Below are 16800 nucleotides of genomic sequence, written 5' to 3'. Positions count from 1 at the left end.
AGTAGATTGGCCAGTGATATTCCAACTGGGTAAACATTTCTTTGACATGTTCTTACACAGATGGGCATTCACCATACCTTAATGACTTGCAATTTATAATTTTGCTTCTGTGACAGACCCATGATATGAACTTTGGAACAACAACAACAAACAAAAAGTACTGGGTGAAAGAACAGTATTGTTTCTCCTGAGAGACAATTAGAAACTGGTTTCAGACAGGCTGGAAGTAGAGAATGCAAATTTTCTGTTAAAAATCAGTGGAATAAAAGCATTTTATTTCAATCTCATCTTTTCGACCCCTGGCAAATGCCTAAAAGAACAAAAGAATAGTAGAGCTTTTCTGCCTCCGCTGCGGCGATGGCGCCAGTGAAAAAGCTTGTGGTGAAGGGGGGCAAAAAAAAGAAGCAGGTCCTGAAGTTTACTCTTGACTGTACCCATCCTGTAGAAGATGGAATCATGGATGCGGCCAATTTTGAGCAGTTTCTTCAGGAAAGAATCAAAGTGAATGGAAAAGCTGGGAATCTCGGAGGAGGTGTTGTAACAATCGAAAGAAGCAAAAGCAAGATCACTGTAACTTCCGAGGTGCCTTTTTCCAAAAGGTATTTGAAATATCTCACCAAAAAATATTTGAAGAAGAATAATCTCCGTGATTGGTTACGCGTAGTTGCTAACAGCAAAGAAAGTTACGAATTACGTTACTTCCAGATTAATCAAGATGAAGAAGAGGAGGAAGATGAGGATTGAAACTCAGTTATCTGGAGTATTTTGTATGAATTCTTAAATAAAATTTAGGAAACAAAATGGTGGCTTTCCTTGTATCTCTGCAGTGTGGATTGAACAGAAAATTGGAAATCATAGTAAAAGAGCTTCACTTGGGCTGCCACTCACTTACTTGTAATTAAACTTTTTTTCTGCTTGAAAATTTCAATTTTTTTGGTAGAAATACCAAAATGTGTAAGTCTCCTTCAAGGGAACTGACTACTGTTTGTCATTGAACCGGTGGATGAGGGCGTGGAGATGTGAGTTCAGTTAGTTACTATTTTACACAAAAAGGGGTGGGTCAGTTTCATCTGGTACTTTTCTCAAAGATTGAGGAATACAAATGTGGGAACTCCTGATTCACTGAAAGCAGATCCAGTGACGTGTTTCTGAGGTTCTTTTTTTGGGAAAGTGGCAGTGTCGATAAAATGCAGGCTTCTGGGGCATTTGTCTTCATTTTCTGATTACAAATTACTCTTGATGGACACAGTTATTACTATGTATGTTAATCCTTTTTCTTCCTGTAGAAATAAAATGTCCTTTTGCTTCGCATATTCTACTACACCTCTGGAAAGGGTCTGGAGAGCGACTGTAAAAGTCACAGGTGTTCAATTAAGGAAAGGTCTACAAAATACGAATTTGTAAATAAGCATTGTTTCTACAAGTCCTTTCACCAAACTGTCACTATGAACCCCACCAGGGGAAGCTGGAGATGAGGAATAGTGGAGCTTCCAAAGGTGGGTGTCGGTGAGGTTGCCTGGGGTCAGGCTCAGAATCCCAGAGTTCTGGAGTCTTACCCTGGGGGCAGGTGTGGAAGAGAGGGTCCTGGGAGACAGCTCAGGCTGAAGAGAAGTCTTGAGATGCCCAGGGAGTAGTCCCTTTCACACCATTTAGGCCACGGCTGGGCTTAAAAGTCATTCTACAAACACGTTAAGCAGGGCCAAACTGAAAGGGCTTCCCACGATATTGGGGGTTCTGCTGTACGTGTACAGGCTAGAGATCTGTGAAAGGTCATTAATGAGATCATAAAGATGTGATTGTTGCTGACAATATCAAGAGTGACTTTGAGAAGAGATCCTGATGCCTTATGGTGCCCTCTAAAATTTAAATTTTACAGGAATGTCTGCATTGATTTAAGGTTACGTTGTATCAAATTCATGTCTTTCAAGAGCTTGCCTAGGGTGCCTTTCCACACCTGAAATTCTTGTGATCTTGCTAGTTGCATAGCTGGAAATTAAATGTTTTGAGTCATACCTTGGCTCCAATTTAACATTTGGTGCTCCTTGGGTTGAATTTAACATGTTGAGGCTTTGTAATTTCATTTGTGGTAAAGGCTCTAGCATTTTCTATTTCTATGCAAATTTCTTGAAGCAGAATTGTTTGCATGTTTCTCTGCCCTAGAGAAGGCATTGTTTCTTTCAAATTTAACTGAGGCATCAGTTGCTCTTTGGTGCTGTCCATTACCATGAGTATTAACTTTGTTAGCAAGTTTGTGACTTGGGTTTGCAAATTTTACTTGTTTGTTGCATTGATGTTCCCTTGTAGTAATTCTTAGTTTGGTTGTAAAAAAAATTAGCCCTGGGCTGAAATTAGCATATAAGTTTTTTTTAAAAAAAACTATTTCCAGAATCTAAAACTTGTAATAAAATTGAAACTTTTTGGTTTTTCTATGCCTTTTGAACTCTTGTATTTTGACTTTTGATCACATTTTATATTAAAGTGGCTAACGCATGGCTACTATTATTGTACAAGGCTTTTTTTTTTTTTAAAGGATTGGCATGTTAATCTGTTTAGCAACAATAAATTGGTTGTTTGTCCTCACTGATGAATTGCTGTACCAACAATGACCTTGGACTTCATTAAAAAAAAAAAAAAAAGAATAGTAGAAAATCCAAGATTTAATATAATAGAAAAAAAAAACTTCAATATACAAATAGAATTATACTAGCCAAAAAATGTGAAATATTAACCTAAACAAGAGTGCGTGATATTTATTTTCACAAACTTCCTCAGTCTCCAAGATATTTGTACATTTCCAAAAAATATTAAGTATCTTATTCTGCACAACCTCTACAAAATGACAATTAAGACATCAAGAGTTATAGGAAGGCTCCGGGTACTGTGGAATATATCCTGTTGGGACCCAGATATTTGCGACAGAAAAGCAGATACCTGGCAAATAAAAAACAAATAAATAATAAAAATAAATAAAACCATCTGTACACTTTCTTTCCTAGCCTGAAAGTTACTTCACTGAGAGCTGAATAGAGGAGAGAAGGAAAAGCATTGCCATAGACTAAATGTTAGTGCCCCCATTCATATGTTAAAACTTAATTTACAGTGGGATGTCATTTGGAGGTGGGGCCTTTGGTTGGTGATCAGGTCATAAGGGCAGATCCCTCATGAATGAATGACACCAAACCTGCTGGCACCTGATCTTGAATTTGCCAGCCTCCAGAAGGGTGAGAAATAAGTTTCTGTTGTTTATAAGTCACCCAGTCTACGGTAATTTGTTATAGCTGCCTGAATGGGCTAAGACAGGAATAGAGGAGGCAATCCATGATTTTATAAGTTGAGGGGTGCTCTGGATACTCTAGCTTTCAATATGATGGGCTCTCAATATTACACTTTCCTTTCTGCACTTTCTTCTGTACTTTTGAGGGATAAACATGCAAGCCATATATTTCAGACAACCTAGCTTTCTGAATTTCTCTTGGTTTCTGCCAATTGGAGGCACTAGATGGAATTTAGAAGGAAGAAAGAAGAAACAGAATATTACTTTGCTATTTCAGTTTCTTTCAGCACCTAGGGGCTGTGACAGTAGCAGGACCATAACGACAAAAGAAGGCATCTTGCTCATGGTCTTCTTGGCATGGAACCTCCATTCTAGGAGAAGAGCATGCAGGGGTGGAGGCAAAGAAAGGCAGACCAGTTCTACAATATACAAAAATTTATTGAATTAAATGCTCGCGAAATGGGTGAATTTTATAATATTTAACCTATATTTTATAAAGCCATTTTTTTAAAGGTGATTTTAGGCAGCAGTGAATGTCAGCAACTTTGAGAGTAATTTAGCAGCAATGGTAGAGTGGGCTCCTGGTTTTTGCTTAATAGCAAAATACATTTCTTACAGTAGCAGACACAGACAGAGAGCTTACCCCTCATACTGTCAGCAGCTCTGGGGCGAAAATGGTCACATGAGCTGTAGTCTAAGGCAGTGACAGTTTCTTGATCTATGAAGAACAACCCTCCTCTTCCCTTAACGCCTTTAGCCATTCCATCACTCTAGTCACCCGTGATCAGCTATAAATTTCCCCATCCTTAAATACTGAATGGTTTTCACATCTGCCAAATGTACGCTGAATACCAAAGAAGATTTTTCTGTCACCCAAGCAATTTGTTGAGGAAGAGTTTGGAGTCAACACCTCTGAATCCACACCCCAGATAGTCCCAGTTACCATAGTTGTCAACATCTCTGGCAAGCAGCAAAAATAATTCAAAGATGGATCATACTTAGAAAGGAAATGATATGTGCTCTATGCTCAAAACATTTTTCTTTAAATCAGTAAACGGTCATTTCTGATAAAAAGATGGTTACAGTAAAACAAAGGAATGAAAGAAATGCTTCTCATTATTCTCACAGAATTTATAGATAATATCATCTTTATAAGTAATAAGTGAAATTTGAACAATGAGAAAAAAGTATTCCAAAGAGACTTTATAGGATGTCCAAAGAATATAGAATTGAGTTGCAAAATGTCACAATATGACAAAAAATGAAAAGCCAGTGTAGAGAATAATGCCCGTTATAGGTGGAAAAAGTTAGATGTTTATAAGTAGTTATGAGGGTGACTCAGAGAGAAAGAAAGAGAGGGAGGGAGGGAGGTGGAGCAGGGAGAGAGAAAGGGGAATGTAAACATGATCACAGAAGGAACGCTAGACTTTAAAAAGGTATATCTAACATGTATTATTGATATTTTTAAGAAGAACTAAGCAAATGAAAATATAGGAAGAGTCTAAAGTATAATTTTTTCAACATTTTTTCTGAAATAAAAACAAGTTGAATGTGTAGACTGAAGGGGCTCATAGATTTCCAAGAAATAATGAAACCTAACATTCATACCTACCATTCCAAATCAAAGCATATTCTGGTAAGGATGTTAAAATTCAGGTACAAAGAAAGAATCCTAGGAGTAGGAGGGGAAAAAATCATGCCCCCTACTAGTGTGAAATATCAAGATGGATTCGACATCTTCACAGTAATATTCATGCAAGGAGACAGTTTGATCAGTATCTAAAATATACTGAGAGGAAGAATACGTGATGCAAGAATTTTATAATCAGCCAAGTAATCCTTTGATTTTAGAGAAAACTTTTGAGTAAAAAGGAAAAGGGTGCACGAAGTTATGCCATTTATGAATAACAAGGTCTGAAACTCCTAGGGGACAAGGTTAGGCAGTGATAAAGAAAGAAAAGGGAGAAAATGGAGCTGAAATCAACTGATTAGGTGATGAGAACTAAAGGATATTTTTTATCCTTGACAGAGTAGACACCCATGCCAAACCACCCCCACTCCTGCCCAAATATGTTAAGATTAATTTTTATTTAATGAAAGTGACAGAAGCGTGAGATGGTCACATGATCAGAGCAAAGGTAGCGGGAATATTCAGCCAGCCTCCTTTGGGTTGCAGAGTCTGTTAATTTTGACTCTGTTCCCATGTGAGGACTCTTGTCAATACGCAAAGCTCATTTTTTCTAAGCTCAAAGCTTTTTCGGAATCAAGTCACCTAACACCATTCAGAAAGAACTTTAAGCAGCATCTATGTCCTTCCTGTGAAATATTTATGAGCAACTTGGATTCTGACTTTCCTGTCAAACCCACCAAAGCCTAGTCTACATTCTCTTTTAAGGACATGATGGATGTTGGAAGTGGAAATCCTGTTTATCCCCAGCCCACATCTATCTTTCTATTTTTTTCTATTTCTATAGATGATAGATAGAGAACAGAGATACAGTTAATTTCTCACCGAGCTTATTAAAAAAATCTATGTTCTTACAAGCTGTTACTTATATTATTTCATTTGATTTCCCCAATACTGTTAATAGTTGGCATCATAATTCCCATTTTACAGCATAGAAATTTCAATTCCATTAGGTTAAATCAATTTGTTCTAAATTACACAGAAATTCAGTTTTGTGTCTGGTATTAGAAGAATCTCTTTGTACTTCCCCACCACCCCTTACTGTAGTTGTAAAATTCACCTATTGGCAATCACATATGATAAATGATCATATGATTCCAGAGAATAAATTACAAGTGTTAAACTTAAAAATAATGGCTTGTTAGTTCCCTATCCCCACATCTTTAATGACAGAAATCACAGATCTTGTTCATGAGGATCACAGTTTTTGAAGTAAAATACTGGATTTTTATTTCTATTGCTATAACAGTATTATTATAGTAATACCAAGACAAGAAAAAGACAATACACAAAAAGAAAACTACACACCAATTTCCATCATAAAATAAATGTAGAAATCCTTAGCAAAATATTAATAAATAGAATTAGCAATATATAAAAATAATTATACATCACCAATTGATATTCATTCTCAGCATGTAAAGCCAGTTCAATATTCAAGAATTATCAATGTAATTGACCCAATCCTAAAGAAAAAAAATTGCATGGTCATATAATTCAATGCAGAAAAAGGGTTTGACAAATTTCACAACCATTCATGTTGTAAAAACAACAAACGAACAAAAAGCTCTCAGAAAAATAGGAATAGAGAATAACTTCTTCCACTTGATAAACAGCATCTATGGAAATCAAAAATAAAAAGAAAACCAAAACCAAAAATCCCAAAGTTAACATTATACTTAATGATGAAAGACTGAATTATTTCCCTCCTCAAGATCAGGAACAAGGCAAGGATATCACTCTCACCGCACTCATTTAACATAGTATGAGGTGTTCTAGCAAGTTCAGTAAGGCAAGAAAAATAATTAAAAGACAGATATGTAGGTAAGAAAGAAATAAACTTGTCTCTATTCGCAGATAATATGATTGTATACAAACTGAAGTCTAGGAATACACATATACTCAAAAAAATACCCTTTTAGAATTAATAAGTTAAGCAAGGATACAGGATATAAAACAAACATAAAATATTAATTGTAAACCTATTTGCTAGGAATTAACTATGGGCAGTGAGATTTTTATAATCACTCAAAAATGAAATATAGAAATATATCCAAATAATCAAATATTTACAAGAATTGTCATCAAAAGATTATAAAATGCTCATGAAAAAAATCAAAGAGGTTCTAAATAAATGGAAGACATTCAGTGTTTATAGATTGGAAGCTTCATCTTGGTAACTGTTAGTTTTGCAAGGGCCATCATAACAAAATATCAAAGGCTGGGTAGCATAAATAAAATAAATATATTTTCTCACAATCCTGGAGGCTTATTAAAGTCCATGATCAAGATGTCAGCAGGGTTTTGTTTTGCCTAAGGCTTCTCTTCTTTGCTCCTAAATGGCCATCTCTTCTCTGTACCTTCAGAGTCTTCCTCTATGTGTGTCTGTCCTAATTGCAAATCAGGTTAGATTAGAGCCCATCTTAATTACCTCATTTTAATTTAAATACCTCTTTAAAGACCATATCCCAAATATAGTCACATTATCATATTGTTAAGTCTGGGGTGTTAAGACGTCTACACATAAATTTTGAGGAGAGTCAATTTAGCTCATAACAGTAAGGATTTCAATTATGCCAAAATTGATATATAATTTTAAAACTATTCTCATCAAGACATCAGCAAGAATTTTTATATAGACCAGATTATTTAAAAATATATATGGAAAAGAACAAAGGAACTAGAAAAACAAAAAGAATTTGGAAAATGAAGAATATAGTAGAAGAAGCCAGTCTACCCAATTTTTTTTTAAATTTATTTTGTTTATTTATTTTTGGTTGCATTGGGTCTTTGTTGCTGTGCGCGGGCTTTTCTCTAGTTGCAGTGAGTGGGGGGGGGTGCTCTTCACTGCAGTGCGAAGGCTTCTCACTGCGATGGCTTCTCTTGTAGTGGAGCATGGGCTCTAGGCGCGCGGGCTTCAGTAGTTGTGGCTCGCGGGCTCCAGAGCACAGGCTCAGTAGCTGTGGCGCACAGGCTCAGTTGCTCCGTGGCATGTGGGATCCTCCCGGACCAGGGCTCAAACCCATGTCCCCTGCATTGGCAGGCGGACTCTCAACCACTGCGCCACCAGGGAAGCCCAGTCTACCCAATTTTAAGCCTTATTTTTTTTCCTTTATCTTTTTTTATTACTGCTTTATTTATTTATTTTGGAGTATAGTCACTTTACAATATTTTGTTAGTTTCTACTGTACAGCAAAGTGAATCAGCTATATGTATACATATATCCTCTCTTTTTTGGATTTCCTTCCCATTTAGGTCACCACAGAGCACTGAGTAGAGTTCCCTGTGCTATACAGTAGGTTCTCATTAGTTATCCATTTTATACGTAGTATCAATAGTGTATATATGTCAATTCCAATCTCCCAATTCATCCTTATACTATCTTTAGTAATCAAGACTGTGTGGTGTGAGTGGAGGAATAGACACATAGGCCAATAGAAGAGAACAGAAAATTCAGAAATAAACTCACAAATATGCCCAAATGATTTTTGACAAAAGTGAAAGGAACAATTCAATGGAGAAAAGATAGCCTTTTAAACCAATGGTACTAGAGCAATGTGATAGGTTAAAAAAAACTGGGCCTTGACTTGTCACACATCTTACATAAAAATTAATATTGTGGTTGTGATATTGTACTATAATCTAAGATGTCGCCATTGAGAGAAACTGGGAAATGAGTACATGAGACCCCTCTGTATTATTTCTTATTACTGCTAATGAACCTACAATTACTTCAAAATGAAACTTTTTAAAACATTTAAATAAAACATTTAAATCCTAAATAAGATCAATAGTCTGAATGTTGATTCATAGTAAAGCCTTTGTCAGTTTGGTGCTTGTGCTATCAACAGCAAGGCAGACTGCTATGATCAGGTGAAAAAAAGAGATTACTGTGTGTAGTCTCTCATCCTATAATACCCCACTTGAGTACAGACCTAAATAGAAGACAGTCCTATTTACCAATCAGCTGGGGGAACACATACTGTCTATATATATGTATATAATTCATTTTTAGGAGATTAAAGAAATTCCTAAGCTTAAAATCAACACTATAGTGCTTAGGACTCAGAAATGTTATCTGCTACCTTCACAGTTTATGAAGATCTTTCATTATGAGCTTAAGGGAAGAAAAGAAACTAATATGTAAATTAAGCAAAAGAAAGTTATAATAAAAGAAAAACAAAGAGAAAACCCAACAGAGAAGGTAATAAAATTCCAGTGGGATCATTACAGGTACTTTTAAGAAATAAAGGTAGTAGAACATAATGATAAGCATGATTTAGAACTGAAAAATGTTGAGAATAAAAGCAGTACATGCCATTTTTAAATGGCCAATATAACCTCCAAAAATGACAGAAACTGAGGATGGAAATTATTTTCCAAATATAATTTTAAATGATTTTTTACCAACTGAGGAAATTCTTTCAGCCTAACATTCTCACTCAAGGGGCATTTGGATTTGAACTCCTAAAGATGGGAAGATAATTGGTATTTTATTGCTCAATATGTTTGCAACCATAATGATGAAAATATTGTTTATTTACTTTCAATTTTGAGTTGATCTTCAGGTCACGGAAAGAAGATGCTATGTTTAGGGATGGAATGAAAATCCAAGAGCTATGATAAAAATGTAACTTACACAAAGCAGATTGTGAAGAAAATTGGGTAGAGAAACAAGGGTATTAAAATTGTCATATAAAGTATGAAAACTGAATTAAAGGACTATAGAAAAATGATTGAGTTTAATTACATTGTTTATACTAAAGATAATTGACAGAAAAACCAAAACAATAACATAATTGACTAAAACAGTTGGAGAAGAGGACCTGAGTGAGTTAAATATTTATATTTGATATTGGGGGAATAATAAATGTTATCTGATATTAATAAATTCAGAAAATATATATTGTTTGAGAAGGGAAATAACCAAAATATAAACAATTGTGAAGAACTTGTCTGGAGAGTAGACTTAGAAGTGAAGAAGTGATCTGACTCTGTTGATATTTAATATAAAACATTCTTTAACATGTGATTTTTTTTAATGAGCATATATTACTTGATAAAACCAAATACTTTAAAACTACAACCGTACTTACTTATAAGTGATAGTGATTTATATGATAGGAAGGTGCTTATTGTTGAATTGATATGAAAAAATTTAGAATAGAAGCAATTACCAAACTAGAATCATGCATGTAAACATTTTTTCTAGCATTTTTTATGTGTTAAAATGTGTTATTTTTCTTTGCTTTATACTGTTGAATTTGAAATATCACCCACTCAAGGCTCTTTGTTTCTCCCTAGTTACTTGGCTAGCGGCTGCTTCTATTTGCAAGGACATATCATGTGAATTACAAGGAAGTAAAATAATTGGCCTTCAACTAGACTAAATTTTCACCAAGTGGATTATTGTGCCCTGATAATGCCCACAGTCTAAATGACAACACTCAAAACTCAAATGTGTTCTTAATTTAATTAATTATAATTTCCAAGTTAGGAAAATTGTGTTTTGTATAAAATATTATTTCATTAAATTAGCCACAATAAAAAATAAGAATCACCTTTCGTTGGGAATATACAAGAGTAAGTTTCAAATAATTTTATCATGGAAAGTATTATAATAATCATTTCTAATATTTACAGTTAAGAATCTTGAAATCTTTCTGGCTTTACTTTCAAGAAAAGTCATCAGCAACATTTAAAAATGTATGCTTATGAAATAAATCATCCAATTACTCTATTTCTATGTTTAAATTCCCCAGTTCTTCTGGCAATAGAATATAAGTCACTGAAGCTTTGTTTCCAGTGGAAAGTGGCTGGAACCTCCAATCCTACCCCAGAAACCCACATTTATATAATCTGCAATAATTATCCAGGTATTTTTAGATCACTTCCATGACTTTAATATTTACTTGTCATGTTACTTATTTTCACAGCTAGGCATCACATCACCCATCTTTACAAATAAATTTATTACAAATTAAAGGATATAATCCTTCTTCTCTGACTACTTTTCTACAATTTCTTTTTCCCAGCAACAAATATAATTAAAAATAATAATTGATCATTTGTTTTAACTTGTCAGTAGAACTTACCATTTCTTGGTAAGGACATCTTTGTTAAAATTGGATGATTTTTAAATGTGTCAAAATGATCAAGATAATAAAGATCTTGAAATATTTGCCTTTTTGAATTTAGAAATGTAAGCTATGACAGAATACAATTTCTTTCTGTAAAACACATACAAACATGAATAGCACATTTCAAATAGTTAACTGTTATTTCACAAGGATCATAAAAATTAAATAATTAGATGAGGAACTCTGTTCCATTATTCAACAGGACAATTAGTTCTATCAACATTTACAAGTTTTAAAATATAGATTTATAATGCAAATATATTTATAATGTATTTTTATTTTTTATAGTGTATTTTTAAAATCTTCAATTAAACTCAGTAATCAAAAGAATTTAACATTAATGATAATAAAGCATTTATTATAATGTTTCTTTTATTCTTCAGTTATACTATTTCAATACTTTAAATACATGTTCAATTTTATTACCATATTTATGAATTAAAAATCTTAGTTTTGCTTAATGTCCTCCACTAGCAAGAAAACAAAAATTGAATGATACATTTCCATTTACTTATAACTTGAATTCTTTATAAAAAATTTTATTTATCAAATATAAATAACTATGATTACAAATATAAGGTTTCAAAAAATGAGAAAAACGAAGATACAGTTCATGAATTTGTGCTAATGACAGTTAATTATGCTTAAAATTTATTGTCAATTTGAACAAAAAACTATCACAAAAACAAAGTAGGACATTATATAATGATAAAAGGTCAAGTCACTAAGAAGATATAACAATTACAAATATATATTCATGCAACATCAGAGCACCTAAATATATAAAACAAACACTGACAGAATTGACTAGAAAAATAGACAGAAGTGCAATAATAGTAGATGATTTCAACGTCTCACTTTTCAGAATGGAGAGACAGTTACCTTATAGGGAACAATTTTTATGAGTTTTTCTTCGCTCCTTCCCTTATTTATTTTTGCAAATATAAAAAAAAAAGCACAAACTGTGAAATAATAAAGAAAAGAAACAGATGAAAGAGAGAGAAAGGGGTGGAAGGAAGGATGGAAAGAAGGAAGGAAGGAAGGGAGGGTTTCTTACACACAAGGTGACATACTATACACAGTTTTCTGCAACTTCCTTTTATCACTTAACAATTTATACTCCAAAATATACAATATATAATCCATTTAATCCATTTTGTAGAGATCTTTCCAACTGCTTTGCACAATACATAGTAATCCACTGTGTAGATATATTGCAGTTTATATAACTGTTGGATTTTGGTGTTAGAATTTTGGATTTTGGGGGTGATTTCAGTTTTGTTACTAGTACCAATAATGTTACACTGAAGAACATTTGATACATGTCATTTCAAACTAATGTCAGTGTACTTTTGGATCTTTGGAACAGATTCCTGGAAGAGGGATTGATAGATCAAAGGCCAGATACAGCTATGATTTTGTTAGATATTGATAAAATCTTCTCCATGGATGTTGTCCCATTTTACATTTTGAAAAACAAAATATTAGACTGCTTTTTCCTCCTTAGGCTCACCAACAGAGTGTTATCAAACTTTTCATATATTTCAAATCTTACAGGTGACTAATGGTTTTGGTTTTAATTAGCATTTTTCTCATTATAAAAATTATAATATGAAATATATTTTCTAACAAACATTGTTCCATTGAATATATAAAATCTACATTTGGATCTGAGTAGCCCAGGGAAGTATCCTGGGTTAATGACATAAGTGGCTATTTAGTTGTAATTAATTAGGTTAATCTGAAACCATCCATTTTACTCAGGACTGCAGTTTAAAGAGATAGGAGAAAGAAAGGCAGAACAGAAGAAAGGGAAGGAAAGATGGAAGGAAGGAAGGAATGAAAGAAGGAATGAAGAGAGAGAGGGAGGAAAGGAGGGAAGGAGGGAGGGAGGGAGGGAGGGGTGAATTAAGCTAGGTCTGAAATAAGACAAAAAAATATGAATAAATGGGAAAGAACTGCTTAAATCAATGTAATTATCCTTGTTTGCTTGAAATCTGTATAGTTTGAAGTCTGTGCCATACCTACCTTGTTAAAAAAACACTAAATTTACCTATTTTGCTCATATTCATGTTTCTCATAAACTCTGACCAGAAATTACAAATTTTAAAGTTTTACCGCATTTCAGCAGTAAACTACGTGCATAACCTCAGAAATGGATTGATGTCTCTTGTTAATACATATTTTGTTCATCATATGCTGGGTAGGAGCTACATATTAGTATATATGCTCAAATTTTTATTGCATTTAACACACCAGAAGGGACATTTTACAACTAATAAGAAGTGAAGTCCATGTTAAGTTATTTGATCAAATATGTTTCATGAAAACTGCCTAAGAACATCAAAACAATTAGTCAAACCCAAAATTCAATCTGAGTTAGCATTCATTGAATTCGAAGATTTGAATTCAAAAGTAAGTTCAGAGACCAAATATTATATTTTGATTTGTTCTGAAGTGGCCATCTGCCCATATGAAAAAGCTACTGCAACCGTTTGGCAGGCAGTTTAAAGAACCAAAATAACTACTCTGTGCAGGTCAGGTTCACAGGCATCTGGGTGTTGACTTGGAAAGCACAAAAAGTAATAATCACAGCATGTGGTACTTTACCGAGTAGCTAGCCAAAAGTGTCTGTCTAAATAGGCAAAAATTTTAGCTGTCATAAGAATCCTTTGAGGAAACTTTATAAATACCTATCAAATTTCAAATATCAGTGGCCAACATTTTTAAAAACACCATAAAGATCTAATAAAATGTTATAGAAAAGTTATAATAATCCTGAGGTACCCATAATTTATATCCTGGCACATTTAAAAATGTTCCTTTTGTTTAAAAATCGGCTTCAAAGATATCAATAGTTTTATTTGTATATTTTATAAATATTTGGGTGCTAGTCAATAGTCTGATTTTTAATTGTTTAAAGCAAATCCAATGCCACAAAGAGCTACTTTAGTCATGCCTTGCAGGAGTTCAAGGGGAATATCCTCTATCTTCACCCCTCTGCCCCTCCCCTACCTTCAAGTCTTCTCCTCACAGGTCTCTGCCTGGGAACTGTGGACCTTTGCTGCTCCTTTTCTTGGAAGAGTGGCTGTTGAAAGGAGTTAAATATGGCTCTTGGGTAAGTAAGTCTGGGTTAGAGGGCCATGAAGAAGGGTCAGCAAGAAGACAATCTCCCTTGGTGTCCGGAACTTGTAGAATAGCCTGCAATAGAGTGGGCCACCAGCTGAGCTCCTTGAAGTGAGAGCTACAGGCTGGCAGGGAGAAGGGTGACCCTAGTGTCAACCAAGAAAAGTTAGATATGGCTGCACTTCAGAGAGCTCACCAACCAGGTGATGGTCACCAATAACAGCAGGAGGATGTTCCCAGTGCTGAAATTGAGTATGTCTGGCCTGGACCCAAACACCATGTGTTGTTTTATCTTGGATTTTGTGATGGAGAGCAACTATTTCTGGAAGTGTGTGAACAGAGAGTGGGTGCCTGGGGGGTCAGTCCAATTCATATGTGCATATTGAACTCCTTACATAAATAAAAGCTCTAAATTCATATAGTATATGTTGAGGGTCTACAGGGGATGACTACCAGCCACGGCATTCTCAAGACTCGATGCATATCTGTCAAGGCTTACCAGAAAGAGATTACAGCTCTTAAAACCAAATAAAACTGATTTGCAAGGGCTTGCTGTGATGCAAAAAGAAGCAGGGATCACAAAGATAAGATGGAAGAACCCAGAGACAAACAGCAACCTGGGTATTACTAATGGAAGTAGCTTATCCCTGGACTCAGTTCCTTCTACCTGCTGTCAACCCCCATCCTCAGTTTGGAGGTCCTGTCTCACTTTTCTCATGGCTGTGAAAAATGCTCTATGCTGAGGAACCACAGTTCACACATCACTGTCCCTGTCCTCAAAGCTGTGCCTAGGACTCCTCCCCACTTGGACAAGCTCATACTTAGCCCATACACTCATTGGAAAAATTCTCCAACCTATCCTGACAATTCATTTGCAAGTTGTCCATGATCTGATCCCATGAACTTAGCCCAGCCTCAGCATGTGTGTACATACTATCATGTCACTCCTGAGCACAACAGGACTGCATCAGTATCCCAACCTGTGGTCAGCTAGCAGAGCACCTTCGCACCAGGGTCTCAGACAGCATAGCTACCTAATGGGCTGGGAGTCCAGACCTTCCCAGTGAACACTATCTTACCCAAATAATCTCAGGTCCCTTCTCCTCAGGATTCTCACTCTATAAGAACCATGTCGTGGCCACAGATATTCCTGACAGCCAATATCACACCTTGGCCTCATAACCTCATGGATATCCCTGTCACCACCTTCCATGTAAACCAAAGCCTTTCCTTAAAATATACACTATTTTTTTTTTATGTCTACCAGTTTTACTCAGGATTTGATCTAGGTACAAAATGACAGTCTCATAGGTCAAGAAAGAAAAAAAAGTCTTATTAACTTCACTTTAAAATATGAAAAGCAATATATGTTCTGTTGTTCATCAAAAAAATAACCCCACCCATCGTCTGCAACACAAGTGTAGTCCTATGTTGTGTTTATATGCTACAGATGAATTTAAGTATGGAAACAAAACTCAGTTGGACTATTAAATCACCATTACTTGATCATAATAAAATTATGTTTGCTAAGATCCAGAAACTTATTTTTTTGTGTCTCTTACAGAATATAGAAGATTTGACACACTAGAATTAATAAACTCAACTCGTCTTATTTAGTGAAATAAAAAGCATGCTTTCAATTGCATTCCTTGTTTCTTCAGAGTAGTTTTCAGGTTAAGCTGTTAGGGAAAAAATAATAAATTCATAGTTGAGGACAACAGACTTTAACTGAAATGGAAATATCACTGTTCTGCCCAATAGAATGCGTTTAATTGAGCATATGTAATTGCCTCTTGTATTGTCAAACATACAATGGCAATATTTTTCTTCTGAAAAAACATAGCCAAAGACAATGAGCAAAACATTTTCTGCAAAATAAAGGCAATATGCAAAAAAAAAAAAAAAAAAAAAAAAAAAGAAACAACAACAGCAAAAAACTAAATACAGTTTTAAAAAGATCTGGTGAGAGGATTCAGTACTAGAAATTAGTGACAAACATAATCCACTAAAATTTTCAAAATTTACATACTCAAATTCTCATCTTTTGCTAACTTACTGTGCATCTAGAAATATTTATTTTGGAAAATGTTGAGCAAACTTCTTTTGCCCAGAATGAAAAACTTTAAAGTATAAGATGGATTAAACAAAAGAACACATGCTTTCCTTTTCAAAGAAGAGTGATTTTTTTTTTTTTTTTTTTTGGCGGTACGCAGGCCTCTCACTGTTGCAGCTTCTCCCGTTGTGGAGCACAGGCTCTGGACACGCAGGTTCAGCGGCCATGGCTCACGGGCCTAGTCACTCCGCGGCATGTGGGATCTTCCCGGACCGGGGCACGAAACCGTGTCCCCTGCATCGGCAGGCGGACACTCAACAACTGTGCCACCAGGGAAGCCCTAAAGGAAAGTGATCTAAAGAGCTTATAATTACTTAGTAAAGGTTTTCTGAAGATCAAATGCTTTTTAAATGCCCTTTTTTTGGTAATATCTAAATCAAATGGAAGCATGTAAAATTGTTCTAAATTAATGATAAAAAAAACTAACTCCATATTTTTTAACTGGCTCTTTAAGTTTTAT

The 16800-nt window shown here is 34.7% G+C and overlaps 1 protein-coding gene and 1 pseudogene across 1 annotated transcript; both read left to right on the top strand.

The window, feature by feature from the left end:
• Positions 1–327: 327 nt before the first annotated feature.
• On the top strand, positions 328–801 carry LOC132597910 (large ribosomal subunit protein eL22). The gene has a single exon (XM_060305855.2). The coding sequence runs from the start codon at positions 358–360 to the stop codon at positions 742–744; it is 387 nt and encodes a 128-aa protein (XP_060161838.1). The 5' UTR covers positions 328–357; the 3' UTR covers positions 745–801.
• A 13407-nt stretch (positions 802–14208) lies between these two features.
• Positions 14209–15314, top strand: LOC132598028 (T-box transcription factor T pseudogene; annotated as a pseudogene).
• Positions 15315–16800: the final 1486 nt, after the last annotated feature.

This window comes from Globicephala melas, chromosome 10 (genome assembly GCF_963455315.2).
Source record: "Globicephala melas chromosome 10, mGloMel1.2, whole genome shotgun sequence".
NCBI classification, from domain to species: domain Eukaryota; kingdom Metazoa; phylum Chordata; class Mammalia; order Artiodactyla; family Delphinidae; genus Globicephala; species Globicephala melas.
The sequence above is the reverse complement of the archived record's forward strand: the minus strand, read 5'-3'. Positions and strand labels throughout refer to the sequence as shown.

Coding starts and splice junctions, on each gene's coding strand:
- LOC132597910 (XM_060305855.2), top strand. CDS start 358: ATGGCGCCAGTGAAAAAGCTTGTGGTGAAGGGGGGCAAAAAAAAGAAG.